The sequence below is a fragment of the Nipponia nippon genome, unplaced genomic scaffold (assembly GCF_047370975.1).
Source record: "Nipponia nippon isolate SJK-2023a ecotype South Korea unplaced genomic scaffold, ASM4737097v1 scaffold_3, whole genome shotgun sequence".
Classification (NCBI taxonomy): domain Eukaryota; kingdom Metazoa; phylum Chordata; class Aves; order Pelecaniformes; family Threskiornithidae; genus Nipponia; species Nipponia nippon.
Window position 1 is genome coordinate 51932477 of NW_028262347.1, and position 19957 is coordinate 51952433.

Consider the following 19957-nt stretch of genomic DNA (forward strand, 5'->3'; position numbering starts at 1 on the left):
TTCAGCTGCCTCTTGGCAGCACGTAGCCCCAGAGAAAGAAAATGGCGCTGTCACCCACTGGAGAGAGGTGCGAGGACTCGCGGCTCGGTCCCCTCCGGTGGTGCGAGACCCCCTCGCTCTCCCCCCGGGGGGCTACAACGCGACCCCCGCGCCGAAGCGCCCCTCCCCGGGGGATGAAGGTGGGTTTCATCCCTCCGCCGCCCCTCCCGGCGCGGGGGTGTCAGCGGGGAGCTGTCCGCGCCGCGGCCGGGCCCCGGGGGCCTCCACAGCCGCCCCTGCGCGCCCCGCGGGGCCGTTGCCCGAGGCCGTTGCCTGGCGACGCCGGCGCGTTCCCGCCGCGGCCGGGCCGGAGCATGGCGGAGCCCGCCGGGCCGCCGCTCCCCGCCTCCCTCCCGCAGCCCCCGCCGGCCGCCTTCTTCGGGGCTGTGGCGCCGGGCAACCCGGTGGTAGACAGCTTCGAGGCCGAGCTGCGGGACGTCCTGGGCTTCCTGCGGCGGCTGCGAGGCGCGGGGGAGGCCAAGCCGCAGCAGCACGACCTGCACCGCCGCGGGTAGGGGCTGCGCCGCCGCCCCCTTGTCGTCCCCGCGTCGCCAGCCGCTCCGGGAGCCACTCGCCGTTCCCGCCTGCCCCTGCCTCCCCCTCCCCTCCTCCCCCTGCAGCCCCTTCCCCTCGGCCGCCTCACGGGAGCTTTCCGCGCCGTCTGCCCTTCCCGGCCTGCCGGGCACCGCCGCGGCCCCCTCCCGCCCCCTTCCCTCCTTCCCGCCTCCCTCCTCACGCCGCATCCCACAGGCCAGGGAGCCCCTTCCCTCCCGCTCCCCCTGGCCTGGGATCTAGCCAGGGGGTTGTTCTCCTGGGTCAGCATCTCCAGCAGTGTGCCAGAACACTGGCAATCCTTTTTTTTTTTTTTTTTTAATTACCCCCCCCCAAAAAAAAAAAAAAAATCTTAACGCCTCCTTTTTCAGCACTTCCTATAAGTTAATGCTTTAGGGAAAAAGCACGAGGTGTAGTGGAAGTTGGCAGCACCACTGTGGGCTGTATCAGAGCTGCCTGGGCTTTCTGGTAGGAAAATCCCTTCATAGTGCTGGAGCAACTGGCAGCCCACCAGCATGTGCTACTGCGTGCGAGGGTGAATGCATGTGGGCACGTACATGCCTCTAAAAGATGCGCTCGCAGTAGGGCTACATGAGGATAACACCACACAGCTCTTTTTGTGCATATGTCTATGTCTGCGTTGGTATATTTTTATACACATAGATGCAGGCAGAGCATATGGCAAATATAATTGTGCATATTTGTTTGCTCGCATACATGCATATCTGTGGGTATGCATAAATCTAGATTTTGTAATGCAGTTAAGATAGAGCAACTGGAATCAGTGTGTGATTCATAGTGCACGCATGTGTCTTTTAGAGACTGTGCATTTCTCATGTAGCTCTCCCTACTGCGTTTAGGTAGAATCATAGAATGTCCTGAGTTGGAAGGGACCCACAAGGATCATCAAGTCCAACTCCTGTCCCTGCACAGGACAACCCCAAAAATCACACCATATGTCTGAGGGCGTTGTCCAATTGCTTCTTAAATGTTGTCAGGCTTGGCGCCGTGACTGCCTTCCAGGGGAGCCTGTTCCAGTGCTCCACCACCCTCTGGGTGAAGAACCTTTTCCTAATATCCAACCTAAACCTCCCCTGGCATATCTTCCTGCCGTTCCCTCGGGTCCTATCATTGGTTGTCAGGGAGAAGAGATCAGCACCTGCCCCTCCTCTTTCCCTTGTGAGGAAGCTGTAGACAGCTGTAGGTACATTATAAAAGTTCATTATAATGATTATATTATTATAATATAATAATATATTGTAATTATTATAATTAACATTATAAGATAAAAGTTCAACTGCTTCTTTTAAGGTAAATGGTTGACTTTCTATCATTATTATCTGAGCAGTGTTCTATTCTAAATTTACAGGTCTTTAACATAAAAAATAAAAGTTTCCCAGGTTATCAAAATTTCATTCAAAAACAGCACAGGAGTTAGGTTACAGGGTAGTTAGCTTATCACTTACCTGCAGCTTCTACCCTTATGTATTTCACTTGGTACTTTCCTAGATGTAGTCCACAAATGACCCTTCTCTAAAGGAGCTGTATGCATTTTCAGGAGGTACTCAGATTCTACAGCCTCGTATTTGTCTGCAGCGGAGATCTTCCCTTTTCTAAGCCATCTGGATTTCTAATTTGTTTATGTGGCATGTTCATCCTCAGATCTAGGCCTAGATCTATCATGCAGGTATCAGTCTCCAAGCTTTTGCCTCTAGTGTTTTGAAGCTCTGTATGTTGACTTTTTGTATTGCTTCAGCAGCCGATTTCAGTGCTTTACTATTTTTAAGCCTTTCATTTATAGCTTCAGACCTTTTTTTGCTTTAGGTGATCTGTATTCTCACTTTGAAAGTTATCCTCTTTAGGCCCCTTAGGGGAAGGAATGCCACTCAGCTGCTTCAGACACCACCAAAATTGCTGATAATGAACACATCCATTGTATCTTCTACACATTCATTGTATCTTCCGGTTAGGAGTTGGGCTTGCTGAATCTGATCTGTTTGTAAATGTCATGCCAAGTTACCAGTTTTTATGAACAGTGTCTCCAAGCCTTTATTTACCCTCTGGAATATTGTGACCTGAATAGGCTCTGTCTTTTTCAAAGTGGTATTTTGTGGATGTGACCCACGTCCACACATAACTCAGTTGGCATGAGAGCATTTTCTCATCCAAAGAATTCTGCAGCATTCATCACGGAGATGAGAACTAATGCTACCTGGTTTTTGATCCCAGAAGTCACTGGTAGTGATGACCCATATGAAAACTCCAGGGCATTGAGAACGTTGCGTAACATGAAGTTCCCAGTAGCTCTGCATCCTCTGGCATTCTTCATTCGTATAGGGGAAGTACAGAGGTAGAAGACTGGAATTCTGATTGTTAGCATATGTTCAGGCAGCTAGCAGTCATGTGTATTTATTTGTGATTATGAAATTTCAGGGTTGTTTCTCCCTTGCCTTTCATTGTTTGATAACTCAAAGTTGGAGCGTGTGCTGCTTGCAGAATCAGCCTTAGTCTAGTTGTTTCTAAGTATTTCTGAAGGTAATGGCTATTACAGGTGCTTTGCTAAATGCTCTAAAGACTTCTTGCTGTGTCCTTTGTCAAGCTACTTTTTCTGGCATGGGTTGAGATCAAAGTGTTCTCGTTATTAGAGGGGCAAGAAAACCAGCTTCCAGATGGCAAGTTCAGTTTAGAAAAATAAAATTGTCAGCTTCATTCCTCCAATGCTGTCAGCCTTTGGTATTGATAAATCAACAGTAAGGCTGTAATTTAGGCACTTACAGTGTTCTAATGTAAGAAACAAAAATCACTGAGGACTTGCCCTGTACTGGAATCATGAATGTTTTCAATCAGAAGAAGTAGCAATGAAAAGTATTTTCCCTTAAGTAAATGAGAAGTTGTTTTACCCCATTTCTATTGGCAATGGGGCCATAAAAGGATTACCTTGAAATATTGATTTTATTTCATGTTGTGTGGTTTAGCCACCCTTATTTAGTAAGACATCTTTTGATCAGTATCAGAGACTCCTTTACTACCTGTAGTAAAGACTTTTGGCCCAGAAGTATATTCATGTGGGCCTTACCCTGTGCACACTATTATGGGTTGACCTTAGGGAAAATTTTTTTATTATTCATAGAGTGTCTGGAAATGAAGAAAGCTCACCTCTTACCTCTGACAGCCCAGTATTTTTTTAAGAATTCACTTGCTTAACTTGTTATTCTGGTGTCCTACAGCCTGTTTAAAAGAATGGCTGATGAGCTGTTTGGGAAGCGTCTCGCTCTCCTCCTTTGTCTGTGTCAAAGAAGCATTTCTGTGTCATGAACTCACTTGTAGTTAGTCATGGCATTGTAGCAGATAGAGTTTACCTTAATCTTCCTATTGAAGTTGAAAGTCTAGTCAGATTTGTCACTACTTTACTAAACTAGTTTATTACAGATTTGTTGCTTGTTTATTACGTCTAAGAATCTCATGTGTTAATATGAGGATTCAAAACAAAAAAAGAAGGTGACCTTCACTAACCTTGGCTTTCCAGCTGATCAGTTTATTAGTCTCACCTTCCAGAGCTTTATCCACAGTCATTCTTACTATCAGTTACTTTACAGCCTTACAACCTGATAATTACCTTTTTATATTTCCTTCTTTCTCCCCACCCAGTAGTATCCATCAAGGCTCTTGGACTCTGGAATTCTTTTTCTCAGCTTCTTCCCTTGATAGTCCAAGGGAACTCTGCTCAGATGCCTGACAGATTCCTTCGCTTTTAGAGCCTCTTTGCAGATTTATCCCTACTAACTGGAGTGGGATACTTCTCTCAGTATAAGAAGTCAGTAGCCACCCAGACTGTTAATGGTTTATGGATGGACCAGGAGGGACTCATTTCCCATTTAGAAGGCACTCTTCATTAGACTGGGCTATGGTTTCCTTTAAAAACATAATGCCTTACCTCTTTTTATTCAGATTGTTGCTTTTGGCCTAGTTTGTGCTGTTACTGCATTTTTCCTTTAGGATACACCTCTAGAATGTCCTACTTATTTGTTCGTTGTTTACTTTCAAGAACTGAGAATTGTGCTGAGATGATACTTTTAGAAAAAAAAAGCATTATGATTGTTGTAATTCTTTCGTGTAAAGATCATTTTGACAGGTTTCTCATACAGCCATCTGTTTCACCTTGAAATGTGAAGGTGGCTCGCAGCTTTCTGTTGAAAAAAGATGTTATTTATTGTGCTTTTTTATTGGGAATCTTCTTATAAGCTGAAATGAAGAGCTGTCTGGGAAGCTGTGAGAATGGATGCCAAGATCCTGAATGTCAGAACACAGCTTAAGAAAGCAGCCTGCATTCTAGTCTACCATCGCTGTCTTAAGAGATTGAAAAGTTCCAGCTACCTCACACCAGTTAGCACAAGGTTTACATGTGACAATTCAGCTAGAAGGTTATTTTCAAGCAGTAATTCCTCTCTCTTCAGTTGTTTTTGTTCCTCATAAATTGCTACCTATGAATAATTTAGCTGTTGGGGTTTCACAAGGCACTCTTTGCTGAGGTTTCTGTACAAGTGATTTGTTAAGAGAATAAATGTAAGAGATGCCTGGCACTGTGAACACTGTCAATACTATTAATAATTTGGTAATGAGATTCTTTTCTGAAAAATCCCTGTGCTTATTATCAGTCTGTTTGATCAATTATTGTTTTCCAGTTTGATTATAGCTTTCTTAAAGAAGTCAAGTGTGGGAAAGTTGTACACCTGAAGGCACTAACCCATCAAACAGCAATCAGTAGGGACTATAATACTGGAGTGATGTAGTCAGTTCCTCTGTAGAGGAGGCAAACTGCTTAGAGCCAGTTACCATTTATGGGAGGCCTGCTGGTTCAGCCAAATACGTAATTTGTTACACAAACTCATCCTTGATGACAACTGTGGCTAGAATAGCAGGCAGAGGCGACAGAATAGCATTGCAACTATTGCCATAAAATCCTTTCTATTTTAACAAATGTGTCCTTTGCTTCCCTCCGAATCCTACCCTTTATGATTTAAAATTCCTGAATATTTCATGCCAAATGCAGTTCATCCGAGAGGCTTCCTAATGACTTTCTTCTTTTGTGATTCATGATATAGCTCTATATACCATGAGCTCTATAGCTCTAGATACCATAGCTCTATATACTCTATAGCTCTATGGTTTATTCCATGGCTACCAGTTCCTAAGTTTGCTGCTACCTGACATGCGTTGTTATTTTGGGATCTTTTTTCCTGCTCTTAGCATTTGTAGTTTCCAGTCCAATAATTGCTGTGAGCTGTAATCCATTGAGTTTCTTTAAAATATCAAATTGTTTCTTCAGACAGAACCTCTCAAATACCAGCTGAAAGGTGAGACAGATTTTCCACTTGTGACCATGTTTGAACAATGCAAAGGGATTAATACTAGGCCATTTAAATAAGAATTTACACAGCAGAAAATTCATCATATTTTAAATGTGTGATAAAAACTGGTGACAGAAATGAAACCCAGAAATGTCCTTGGCTGCTTGTTTTAATAAGCACTTGTTTTGAAATAGGTAGAGGTTCAAATAGATTTGGATGAAAGGGGTTTTCGCAATTTGAAGTTTTCCTGATTTGTTTACTTGTTATGACAGGTCTACTGCCAGTTTAATCTGAAACCTTTTCTCCTGTATTTTTTTTTTTAGAGCAAATGCTTTGTTTAATATTTGGATCAAATATAAGCCTCGACTGCCAGAGTGGTATTACAATGAAAAACTTCTGAAAGTTGGTGACTCCCTCACTCAGATCAAAGTAAGTCATATGGAAACAGAAAAGACTCAATCACAGTCTTTGTTTCATTATGTTTCTGTGCTACTTTAATTTTTAATCATATTTTACTGGAAGCTATTTAGATAGTAGCAAAAACTTTTACAAAATAATTCCAATGAGAGTTGGTGATTTGTATCTCTTGCTTATTATTGAAAAAGTAAAATTGCCCTGATATTTTAATATATTTTCTATATATGTATTTCCCATGCACCTGTTGCCTTTTTAAACACCCCCAATCTTTCTTTAATGTTTGTTTGAAGTTCCAACACAGTAGAGTACAACATCTGACTGTGCCTGCAGACACTGCTTCAGTACAAATTGACAATGATGGAGCAGTGGTGGTTTGTTCCACTGAAATGTCAACTTGGTGCTCAGTTAACCAAAAGTGAATGTATAGAATTGTCAGGAGGGGAACAGAGAATAAAAACCAGAGTGCAATTACACATTATACAACTATATGTATTGATGGTGCTCCTGCATCTTGCATTCTGTGTGCACTTCTGGTCTCCTCAAAAAACGTAAATCGCAACTAAGAAAGATTCAGGAGATGATAGATTGTTGAAGACTTTGAGAGTATTTGGGGGATGTTTCACTATGTGATAACTCTATTTTTATACTCTTACCTAGTCATCTGTTACTGGCTACCGTTGGAGACGAGATACCAGGCTAGTAACTATTGGTCTGACTCAGTAAGGCTAGTTTTATGTTATATTCTTATATGATATTTGTCCTTTGTGTCTGCTGGGAAAAAACCCTCAAAGGCATGCCACTCATTACCTCAGTGATATTTGTTTCAGAAGATCATGTCATAAAGTCTGGGGCTTTCAATGGTAATTATTAAACAACATTCAGAAGCATCTCAAACATGTACAGTTGAAAGTTTGTTCTAAGTCATTCCTTTTAGGATTGAAGAAGGGTGCGTGGTCCTGAGTGACACAGTTATGAAGCAGAAATACTGAAGGATTACAGAGTTATAAGTTAATTTATTATAAAGGTTCAGTACTTGAAAAGTTGCTTGAGAGAATACACTTAAAGGTTGTAGAGAATTAGCATAATTTAGAATAAGGGACAGCTCCTAAACAGGCGCTATCTGCTTAGTGCAATTTTGTGTTTGTAATGATCCGTCAGTGGATTTTTCCACTTTTTGCCAGGAGCATATTAGAAGGTATTTATTTGGTCAATAATACTTTCCTAGTTTAAAACTCTGGCTATTTAGCGTGTCTGTGTTATGAGACAGTCAAGTATACATTTTAACTACGTCCTTCAGTCTTTCAGGCCTATTTCAGACACAGATTTTTCATATTAGTCTTCTAAAAGGTTGATTGTAACAGAAAAATTGTATTTATAGCACAAAAGTTAGTGAAAGTCTATAATTTATTAGTAGAATTCTTCCATGCTTTTGGAAAGATTTCTGTAACCTCTACTTAATTTTTTAACATAATGGGAGTAAAAAATTAGATTAAACCAAGTTTGTATTTTTTTCAGAATGAGAGTATTAAATTTTAATCCCCCCCCCCCCCGAAAGAAAAAAGGATAACTTACATTGTGTTTAAACTGAAAATAATTTTTAAGAACACTCTATGGACTTTTGCATTAAGAAAGCAGTTAAATGCCAATTGTTACCCGTATTCACCCTTTTTCATTCTCTGCAGCATATGACACTATTAGATTCCCTCTTTTCACCTAGAAAAGAAGAGGGCATAACTGGAAATCATAGACTCATAGAATGGTTTGGGTTGGAAGGGACCTTAAAGATCATCTAGTTCCAACTCCCCTGCCATGGGCAGGGACACCTTCCACTAGGCCAGGTTGCTCAAAGCCCCGTCCAACCTGACCTTGAACACGTCCAGGGATGGGACACCCACAGCTTTTCTGGGCAACCTGTTCCAGTGCCTCCCCACCCTCATGGTGAAGAATTTCTTCCTTATATCTAATCTAAATCTACCCTCTTTCAGTTTAAAGCCATTACCCCTTGTTCTATAACTATGTAAAAAGTCCCTCTCCAGCTTTCATGTAGGCCCCCTTCAGGTACTGGAAGGCCTCCCCGGAGCCTTCTCTTCTGCAGGCTGAACAACCCCAACTGTCTCAGGCTGTCCTCATAGGAGAGGTGCTCCATCCCTTTGATCATCTTTGTGGCCCTCCTCTGGACTCGCTTCAACAAGTCCATGTCCTTCTTACATTGCGGGCTCCAGAGCTGGATGCAGGACTCGAGGTGGGGTCTCATAAGAGCGGAGTAGAGGGGGAGAATCCCCTCCCTTGACCTGCTGGTCATGCTTCTTTTGATGCAGCCCAGGGTGTGGTTGGCTTTCTGGGCTGCAAGCGCACACTGCCAGATCATGTTGAGTTTCTCATCAACCAACACCCCCAAGTCCTTCTCCTCAAGGCTGCTCTCAATTCATTCTCTGCCCAGCCTGTATTTGTGTTTGGGGTTGCCCAGACCCATGTGCAGGACCTTGCATTTGGCCTTGTTGAACTTCATGAGGCACACATGGGCCTACCTCTCCAGCCTGTCAAGATCCCTCTGGATGGCATCCCTACCCTCCAGTGTGTCGACTACACCACACAGCTTGGTGTTGTCAGCAAACTTGCTGAGGGTGCACCCAATCCCACTGTTCATGTCGCTGACAAAGATGTTAAACAGCACTGGTCCCAATACCAACCCCTGAGGAGCGCCACTCGTGACTGGTCTCCACTTGGACATTGAGCCGTTGACTGCAACTCTTTGAGTGCAACCATCCAGCCAATTTCTTATTCACCAAGTGGTCCATCTGTCAAATCCATATCTCTCCAATTTAGAGACAAGGATGTTGTGCAGGACAGTGTCAAATGCTTTGCACAAGTCCAGGTAGATGACATCAGTTGCTCTTCCGTTATCCACCAATGCTGTAACCCCATTGTAGACGGCCACCAAATTTGTCAGGCACGATTTGCCCTTAGTGAAGCCATGTTGGCTGTCACCAATTACCTCCTTATTTTCCATGTGCCTTAGCATAGTTTCCAGGAGGAATGTATCAAGATATAATGTATCAACATAGTTTTAGGGGCGATCTTTTGGAGGCAAACATCCAGTGAAACTGTTCTTCCACTATTATATCCTTTGCTTGTGTAATCCATCAAGGATAAATGCTATTTATGCTATTTAGAGAAAGCATATATATGTGGCTACTAGGTGAGCTTTTCCACAGAACTAGGCAAAGGTATGAGCATCATGCAGATGTTACAAAGTCTTATGTGTCCTTCACTGCATCTGCCCTAAAGAATTCCACAAAAGTGTCCTGCCTCCTGAATAAAGAGCAGCAAGCTGAAGCTGAACTTCAGCAGCACTCAACACTCACTGGTAGGTTGAAGAAGGCATATAGAAGAGTCCATAGGTGTGGGGCCATTATAATTGAAGGTTAGGCTCATGGTATAGGTTTAGGAATATTCTCAGAAAAACTTAAGGAAGCTTGAATAACTGCATTTGTTACTAGCCCCTTCATTGCCTGGCCAATTCCATTCACCGTTTTTCCGTGTTTGTGTTTTCCTCAACTTTTCATAGCTTCTGGGCCCTAGGAATTTCTTGGAATATTGCATGAAGCTTTTAGTACTTGGGAACTGCTGCTCTCACAGTGTACTCAGTAAGAAGTTATTTCAAAAGCATCAAACCTTGCTCTGTGTACTTTACATTGGCTTCCCATAGCACAGCTCAAGTGTGGTAATTTGGTCCTCATGTTCAAGGTGCTTAACGAATGGGACCTAGATTGCCTAAAAATAATCTAGAATTCTGAGTAAAGACTTCTGCTTGCAACTTCAGTTCTCTGCTGTAATGTGGTTTTCTACAGTGAAGGTAAAGTTAGCAGTGTCATAGAAAAAGTTGTTTTGCTGGCCAGCCTAGAACTTTAAAATGAGCTGCCCTTGGAACTCTCATTTTTAATTGCATTTCTTTAAAACTCCCATTTTTACGTGCATTTCTTTGACTTTACAAATTTAGTTTTCATTGTATCCATTTTTTCCCTGGAGAAAATGCAAACAAAAAATATGTGATGGATGTTAGTTACAAATTATTGCCTTACTGGAAAGCTGAATGTGGTGTAACACCAAGCTCTGATAGGTGGGGTAGACCCTGTTCCATAAGTACCCCTCTTGACTCCTAGTTGAAACTCCTGACTCCTAGCTGAAAAATTCAACTCCCAGTTGAATTTTAAGCGACCTTTATGTTATATAATACTTAATGATGCATAGTCTTTAAAATTAATTATTGACTATGATTAGTCAGTGGATAAGCATGAACTTAACTTTCTGTCCTCCTCCTATTTTTTTAGTGCCTTCTCACTTTAGATTATTTTCTATTATACATCTGCTATGTATCTTTTGGGACACACCTAAATTCATTATGTCATATTAGTTATGTCAAATTAGTTAGCCCATTAGTCATCATACTGATCAGCACTGACTCATTTTTTTCCGCTCCCTCTCTGCCTGTATCCGCCTGTTATCTCTGGTCTTATACATATATTTTAAACTGTTTGGGAGAGAAATTACCTTTTTGCTATATATTAGTAACTAACTTAATAGGATTCTGATCCGTGGCTTCAGATTCTAAGAGTACAGCCTGAATCTATGTATTAGATTACACAAGTGACTGACTGCCCATAGCTGTCCATGGAAAGTAAAAGTTTCTGTGTATGGCTGCTGCTTTCACACAGCAAAGAGGATGATAGGGCCACATGAGTTAGACTCCTCAGATGATTAAAAATTCAGGGTAGGTTTTACCATGGTGGTAGGAATTTATATTGAAAAAAGTGGGTGCAAGGAAATACTTTTGAATTTTTTGTGATTAAACATTAAAGGATCATTTTTACAAATACAAATTAGTTACTTTTTTCCCCAGAATTTATCATGACTGGTGTGTGTGTGTGCTAGAATTAGTGAAGTTGGTAGAGAAACCTCTAAATAATCTTTGCTGCAGGAAGTGGTGAAGGTGATTCAGTAAATGGCACTTCCATATCTGAGTCAGAGCTGAACCATAGTCTCAGCATGATGTTAGAGTGGTTCCACGTGCTGCTGGGGAGCTCTATTTTGAATGAGACATAAAGCTCAACATCCTGTTTGTTAACAGTTCTTAAAGACTCAGTGGCAATTTCTGGTCTATTAATGCTGACTTCTTGGCCATATGTAAATTCCAGTTCCTCTTCTCTTCCTCTCTGCTTTTATAAAAGAAGGTCTTTGACATCAGGGGAACAGGGGAGGCAGAAGTGATGATGTCTATATATTGTTTATAAAGTTCAACATTATGAGGTACTTTTCTCAGAAGTGTAGTATCATTATCAGTACTGTTGCAAAGCTGCAGGACATTCCAGGAGTTTATTACATTAGCCCAGGATCATACTTTACAATTGTTCTCTGATATGTCATATTTATGATTAAAATAAACAGAAACTCCCAAATCACAAGCTCTTCTTTTAAGTACTTCAACCTTTCATATGCTGAGAGTGTTCACATTAGAAATTACATTGCTGAATGTTTGTATGAAAATTCAGTGTTTTACTTCTAGCTGCTTTTTCACATTGATACCTTTTTACATAAAGATAATGAAAAATAACACGCTTTATAGAAATAGAAATGTAATATACAAACTATAAAAATAACATCTTATTCGCTCTTCAGGAATATAAGTTGGCACTTTTACAGTGCTATGGAAGATATCTTCAGCAGTTCATTTCTGTAAACCTTGATGATATCATAGATGATGTGCATCGATTTAAATCCACCTTTTTCCCAAATGGTTTCAGAGACAAAAATGCAGCACTTACGGTAGGTGGTTTTTTTTTTTTTTTTCAAGACATTCACAGATTCAAAATAAGTAGCCTGTTTTATCCTCCACAAATGTACTTCACATTTATTAAATATTAATATTAATAATCTTTAATAGTTTGTCTATATAGATTGTATTGAGATTTAACAGTCATATGTATGATATGAACATCCAGACTTGCTGTAAATTTTTAAGAGGATATAAGTGCATCTGCTTTTGTGGCATAAACCAACCACTATCAACTTAATGTTAAAAAGGCAATTTTCTCTGAACAGGTTATTCTGTAACTGTCTACAGCAGTTTTTGCTCTGAAATAGTTGCTATTCACCCCTGTCAGAATCAGGATACGGGCAAAATTTGATAATTGTCTGGCAATTGTTGCAGAAATTTCTGTACAATGTGATGTAAGAACTGGGCAGAGTGCAAGAGAATTAAAACATTGTCTGTAATTTGTACCATAAGTGTACAAAAATACTACATGTAAAAAAAGCTCATGACAGTAAAAAAGCAGGATTGCATTACTATCAATAGCTTACTTGCTCACTATGAAAAAAAGAGGCAGAATGCTGAATAGTTTTCTAAAAGTGCTCTAAGCTCTGGGAAGCTGAGTGACCTCTAGAGTATGTTGGCATCCTTTTGTGTTAATTGCTTATTGAGGGAGAGGCTTGCAATTTATCATTTGTTATCCATGGAAGAAAGTGTTTCAGTAGGTATAGGGGGGAATGCTAAAAACATGTTAGATTTTATCTTAAGCAGTTCTTTGCTGAGAAGCTCTATTTTCAGCACATGGTGGATATTTCAAAATAATGCAAGTTATTCTGTAATGCGAGTTATTCTGTGATCAAGAGCAACAAAAGGAAATTGTAGGCATCTCCTGTGTATTGAGCTAATAAAATTCATATTCCTCTAGTCAGAGTTAGATTGTAAATAGGTGTTTAGTGAGGAGAAAAAAGCAGACAGTTTGCTTAAAAGCTAGAAGCAGATGTCGTGATAGAAGAGATACTGTTTATATTATTTTTTGTTTTTCAAAAATAGTTCAGCTTCCTAGAGAGAATGTGATCAGAGACTATGTTAATCCATTTTATTTTGTTTTTTTAAAAAAATGCTTTGTAAATAAATTTGAAGTTCCAGAGATGGTTTCTCCTGTTTTCTATACGTTTGCCCAGACCTTGAACCAATTATAGTGCCAGATGTTATAATGAGTCTATACTAAAATGCCCATTCTATAACTTGGCCTTTAGACACCGAGATATCCCTGAATTTTCAGATATGGAATCTAGTTTGACAATGGTCTCTGCAACTGGAAATGGATAATGATAAAGTGTCAAATGGTTACATCTAAAGGCTTTATATGTAAATTTTTTGGCCAGGTTTCTGCATCTAGCTTTCGTTTTTTACTGTAACACTAAGGAAATCACAGAAATGGAGTTTCAGGGCTTGAAACTTCCAGTTTCAGTGAATGAACTGCAAAAAATAACATAATTTCAAATATTACCAGGTTAGTAGGCTTCTGAGAGGTTAATAGTTATTGACTGGCCGTGTCCCACTTAGCTCATTTTCTCACATGTTGGTTTGTTCAGATGATACTGTACTCCAGACAAGACTGAGATCACATTATGTTAGGTATTACAAGGAAGAGAAGGAACAATGCATCTGTAGAAGAGAACAGTAATGGATGAGAGTGAGAAAGAAGATATGTGATACAAATGGAGAAGTGCAGAAAAGTTAAGACTTGCCTTAATTTACAGAAGACGTCTACAGAGAAGCCAAGAATTAAAGCCAGATTCTTTGAATATCAGTTTAATGCCTCATTTATCCTTTCTTCCTATGCCCCTTTCAGCAGCCCTAGTGCACTAGGTGCATTTTCATCCTGTGACGCAGTGGAAACTGACTCAGGCTAACGGTATAGCAACCTTAAAGCTTGAGCACTTTCTCCACACTCTAATTCTTATTTCAATATCACGCTGATTTTTTTTCTGGTATGCTTGATCTTTTAATACTCACCATTTTGTTGTACTTCGCTGATGTAAAAATGGACATATGCATCTATTTTATCTCTATATATTAATTTTACATATGTTTCCATATGTTTTAGTTCCATGCTTTGCAAGAAAGGAATGTTTGCATTTATCAGATGGTTTGCAGCAGTGACAGAAATCTCCAGAATCAAGAGTCCCTGCAGACTTGTTTCAATGTCTTGTCCTCATTACGACTCACTATGCAAGTGGCTCTACCTCAGGAGAATTTGTGTTGGCTTATCTACAATGGTATCTCAGGCTTTCCATTTACATTTCTTTGCTAAGCAAACCTGTGGAGGGAAACTTTATACATATTCTTTATGGTCAACCTAAGGGTCATGGATAAATCTCTAGTTAGTCTTCAGTTGTAGTAGGTTGTTTTGTTTTTTGTTGTTTTTTTTTTTTTTTCCCTAAAATGAGGGATTTTTAAATTGAAGTTTCTACATAGTGTGCCTTTTTCAGATGGACCATTGTAAAAGTAGTATCCTTTTCATCATAGCTGTGGTTAGAGTGTACTAATAAAATGAAATCTAACAGCATAATAAGGGCATTTTTTGAGTGAAACCCGATTAAAAAAAACCTCATAAGATTTTTTATCCATAAAATGTTTGTATTAATATTTTTTGTGGGTTTTTTTGTTTTGTTTTTTTTGTTGTTGTTTTTTAAAGGGGGTTGCAGGTCTAAGAGTAGAAAATTATTGTCTGTCCATTACATCTTTGTATTTTTTTTAAATGATCTTTAAGGCTGGAGTTAATAATAAAACTATTCTAAAAAATACCATATGACATGTAGGAATTTGTACCTCTCTGTATATGATTTCAGTGTGCTACATATAAATGCTTGAATTAGGAAAAAAGATGAAGAAAAAATGGAACTTCCATGAACTAGATACACAGTGAATGGTGTATCAAGATTTTTATTTCAACAACAGTATATTTTTGCTTTGAAAGGCAATGTTATTTAGTCAAAAGTCGAAAGACTTATTAATTCATTCTACTATGGTCAATTGTTGCAATATAAATTGAGGAGATAATGTGGTTTCAATTTAATTTTGGAAAATTCTCTTTGTTTGAGCTATAACTGGTGAAAATTCTTATCCTTTTGTTTTGCTGGGACTGCCATTGCCCTCAGTCCCTACTTTTGAGGTGTGGTTTTTGTTTGTTTGTTTGTTTCTATGGGAGAAGAATTAAAATTGAAATATACTCACCTGCCATTCTTAAGTCCCACTACCTGTGTATGGGACAGGTCTCTGTACCAAGCCTAGCCAATAATCTGATTAGAAGTAAATGTTGGGTGATAACTCAGATTTTTCCCAGTTCATGAGCACTTTTCTGCAATTTCTGGCAATAGTTTTTGTGCCTCATTATGCATTTGACTGACAAAAAAAATCTTCATTATGCTTGCTCAATTCTTGCTTATTGGGATAATAACACCCTTCTAGCTATGACAGTTGACATTGTGATGCCTTCCGCTGCCACAGGTGTCCCTTTCTGAACATTTGTACAGACAGAAGAATAGACTTTCCCCCCTTCCCAGAACTGCAATGTCTTTTATACTTCTAGGGCTGATTTTTGAAAAGGAATTTTGTGACATAGCCTAAATTAAGTAAATTTTTTTGACAGGATTTTATTTGTAAGTCACTTTAATGCTTTTGAAAATTGTATTCACAATCAATTTTCTTCATTTCACTTATCGTACTTAATATCACATAATAGTGGTGTTGTCTGCTAGGACAGAGGCATGACAGACTAAAAGAATCACATAAGGTCTGTGAGGAGACGTAATATTTTTTTTAAAGAGGCTGGCATTTGGGAATAAAAATAAGATTTTTCTCTCTATCAGTTATTTGATAAAAATTCGATATAGTGCATTTTTAAGATTTCATTCTTTTATGATACTACTTCATTGTGTAGGTATTTTTGAAGCTAATATCGCCCAAGAATTTAATGGCTTCATCTTCTCTAATTTAAAAGTAGTTATAGAAAAATTACTAGTTTATTTTTTCAGCCTCTGGAAATAACAACCCAGATGTTAAGAAAAAGTTTCAGTTGGTTAGCATAACAAATTTCATGTAGGATTATAGAACTTACATGGTTTTTACTTTTTGCAGGTACTATTCATATTTACACCATATGCAGACATTTGATGATGAGAGGTCAATCTGCTAAGGTATGGCAAAATAAATAGAAACGTTTGAAAAATTTACAGAAGATTGGAAAATGCACCTGTATTTTTCATAACACTGTACCCTGACATATCTATTTCATTGTCATTGCCAATAGTAGCAATTTGTCACAAGGGAATAAAATGTCTAGATTGCAAAATGGCCAAATTCTAAGCCCTCATGCCTTTACGACTCTGCTCTTCCTCCGTTGTGGAATGGAACCCAGCATAATGTCTTGCTGGTCTTTCAGATGGGATATGTTAGACTGTTTCAGAGGGCTCTGGATGCTTTTTTTTGGGCAACTGTATCAAATCCCAAGAATTGGTCTTTTGTTTTGTAAAATGTGGAAATGTACTGACACCTGGTGGCTAGGTTTTTAGTTGTACATACTTGATAAAAATGACCTGGCCTTTCTCCCCTGCCCTTTTCTTTTTAACTATGAATGTAATTTTTGTTTGCCTTAGCTTTACTTTTTTCTCCTAAAACTTGAACAGAGTCTGGCTCAGCCTAGATCCGGTATATTTTCTTATCTGTTGGTTATATTAATCTTTTATTGAGCAGGAAAGATTATTTTCTCTTTGAGCATCTTTTATTGAATTCAGAAGTGATTTAGCACCTCCTTTAACGTATTGAGGCTTTTACTATACAGGAAACAGAGGAAGTGATCGTAGGCATTTCAGATTCTTTTAATTCAGACAAAAAGAAAATCTGTATATTGATTTAATTTAGGACTAAGGTTGTGCATATTTTGTGTACCTTAGGGAACAGCTGACCCAAAGAAAATACAAGGAGAAGATATTGTTCAATCAATTTAGTAGGACTAATTCTTAAAATTAGACTGGTGCAATGACTATGTTGGCCCTAAAGTGAAGATCCTATAGTGTAGTTCCATGATTGTAAATTAATCTAAGTGCAGGCTGTCACCGAAGAAGGCAGACTCCATTGCATCCCGAATAAGCTTGCTGATCTAGCTGAAAATCAACTTAGAAAAAATATCACTAGAGCTGACACAAAGGAGAGGAAAAACTCTCAAGATAAGAGCAGATGAGAGACAAGGGTAGGACCTCTGTGTGGTGGCAAGGCTATAGTGAACTGGAGTGGTTAAGGTAGCTTGGAGACTAAAAGATAATGCCTGACCACAGTTTCAGATGGGGAAAAAAACAATAATATGCAGGAGGAATGCTTTGTAGTTAATAAAACATGTTAAAAATTAATACAGTTTCTGTGATTTTTTTTTCCTCTTTTAATTTGTCCTACCAGCTGAGGATAAATCTTTGTATGTGTCCTTTAGTATATTTATATAGTTTAAAATTCGTTCAGTTTAAAACTGGATTTCTTCAATACAGGTCCTGGAATACTTACTGTGGGCCAGTATATGTATGGAATCATCCATTCCGCTCTTATCTGTACATTATTTGACGTGGAGAGCCACCCTGTATACTGCAGTTTGTCAGTGTTATTTTGATTGTCAAGCCGGCATTCATGGAGAGGTATCCTGATTTACCATATGTAGCATTTCAGATGCAATCAAATGGGAAATAAATACTTATTTAAATATTCCTGCTTATTATCAGATCATATGTATTTAGAGTTCTGCCCATATTCCAAAATTTAACTGCAAAGTGGAGGTGTGTTTCCACATGTAAAAGAGTAATCAATTCAAAGTTAAATGCAATAGTACTTTGTAATATAATCATAGTCATAGACTTCTAGCATTAAGTAGTTGCCAGCCACCATGCATATATACAAAAGGTATTTTGCAAAGCTTTTCTTTTCCTTTTCAATTGTTGTCCATGACCTGGCTTTCATTGCAGCTCTTTGCAGTTGTCTGAATTCAAGAATATGATTCTAAAATCATATACCAACATACAGAATATGAAAACAGAGTATAATTTTTTTTTTTAATACTTTGGACAGATATTTGCTCGCCGTGGTCTGATTAAAATTGATGAACTGAAGCAATTAGAAAATACCAGTTCTTCGCTGGAAAATTCAGAGACAAAAAAGATTTTTAGAGAGGCCACTCTAAAGGTATCATTCTGCATTTCATTATAAACAGGTAGAGTAGTTACAGTCTCTATGAACAGAACACGTAACACAGTTATTTACTTACTTTTTTCTTTCTGAGATGTCAGTAATGATTTTCAAGAGAGCAGTATTTGAATCCAGAAGAAAGCCGAAAAGCTACTTTCGACCTAAGTTAAAAGTTAGCCTGAAAGAAGCAAAAAATGTAAGTCTAACATTTTGTGTAGTCGTTCTCTTTGTTTACTATTTGCATGTGGTGAATATGTGATATAATTCTGCTTAATACATGTGGTACTATTCACCAGGAGAAAGTTTTACTCTTTCAGTTTCATAGTTAACATAATTTATTATTAAAACTCAGAACAAACTTGAAAGGAAGGAAGATGTAGTAATTACTACTTTAGAAAATAGTGATTTTTCTAGCATTTTTTTCCTTTAGCAATTATGCTGGCAATAAAAATAAGAGGAATTTTCTTCAAATTCATACCAAGTGTTTGGGAGTCCTGAGTTTGCCCTGCTGTGTTAAATCACTGTGAAGATAAAAGGGTACTTTGGAAAAAAGCTACCACGTTTTTAAATTTTTTGTTCTTACATTGGAGAACTCTCTTAAGTCTTGAGAGATTGTTTTTTGAAGGCCACTTACTTTTCTGCAAGTTACCATGGATTAGAGAAAGGCATCCAGGATACAAAGTAGACTTTTAAGGAAGTAATGAATTTCCTCAAATTTCACTCTTTCCTTGTGTTCTTTACAGCCAGTGCCAAAAATGAGTGATCCATTGGGATAAGAATTATAAATAATCAAAGAAAATGCTTCTTTGTGCGAGTGCATTGTTCCTTTTTTGGTCAGCATGCAGACTTTAATATATCAAACTTTAGTAGTTAAGTTTATCTTTATGCCATCATGCTACTATGTCGGTTCATAATGGTTATGCATCTTATACTGTATCATCCATTTTTGGTCATAGGTTGATAGGTCTTTTGAATGCAAGACCTTTCCTAGATGCAGGACTGCACAGACAGAATAGAAAGTTCTCATTTTGATTTCACTGTGCCAGAGGATGCTTCTATCTGGGTGGTTATTCCCTTTGTGATGGACAGATGGTTGTTCTGCTTTCCTACTGTTTGCAATTGTGATTTAAATAAATTTAATTCCTGCAGTATTCCATAGGAAGTTGTCAGAGAGGAGCAACTGAAAGTACTAATCAGCAAGCTCCCCAAACCAGAGTCTTTTACTGAGTAATATTGCCTGCTCATTCGGATGCTTTGCATGGAAGCAAAAGATTGAGATCTCTTTGCACTGTGATACCCTTTTGTGATAAAAAGCATTATTCTGTGGAATGTTGTTAGCTGATGGCGATACAAATATAGTTTGGTTTTACGGAGTAAATTATTTTCTTTTGCAAATACTACATTATGAAGAATTAGTGTTATTGCAGTATTGTAGGAGTAAAGGTGTTGGTTGCATGGGACTTCTGGAAGTCCAGCCTCTGACTTGAAGCATGACTTTTGCCGATGATAGATCAAATCAGCTGTGGCTTTGTCTTCAAAACCTTCAGTGAAGGAGATTCCC

At 38.9% G+C, this 19957-nt stretch overlaps 1 protein-coding gene across 1 annotated transcript in view; it reads left to right on the forward strand.

The window, feature by feature from the left end:
• Positions 1–353: 353 nt before the first annotated feature.
• CFAP54 (cilia and flagella associated protein 54) overlaps positions 354–19957 on the forward strand; it is a 119606-nt gene continuing 100002 nt past the window's right edge. Inside the window, exons 1-8 of the mRNA XM_087765659.1 lie at positions 354–550; positions 6263–6368; positions 12033–12179; positions 14276–14447; positions 16309–16367; positions 17709–17852; positions 18280–18393; positions 18491–18592. Of these exons, the coding sequence (XP_087621785.1) occupies positions 354–550; positions 6263–6368; positions 12033–12179; positions 14276–14447; positions 16309–16367; positions 17709–17852; positions 18280–18393; positions 18491–18592 (1041 nt within the window). The remainder of the gene's footprint in view (positions 551–6262; positions 6369–12032; positions 12180–14275; positions 14448–16308; positions 16368–17708; positions 17853–18279; positions 18394–18490; positions 18593–19957) is intronic.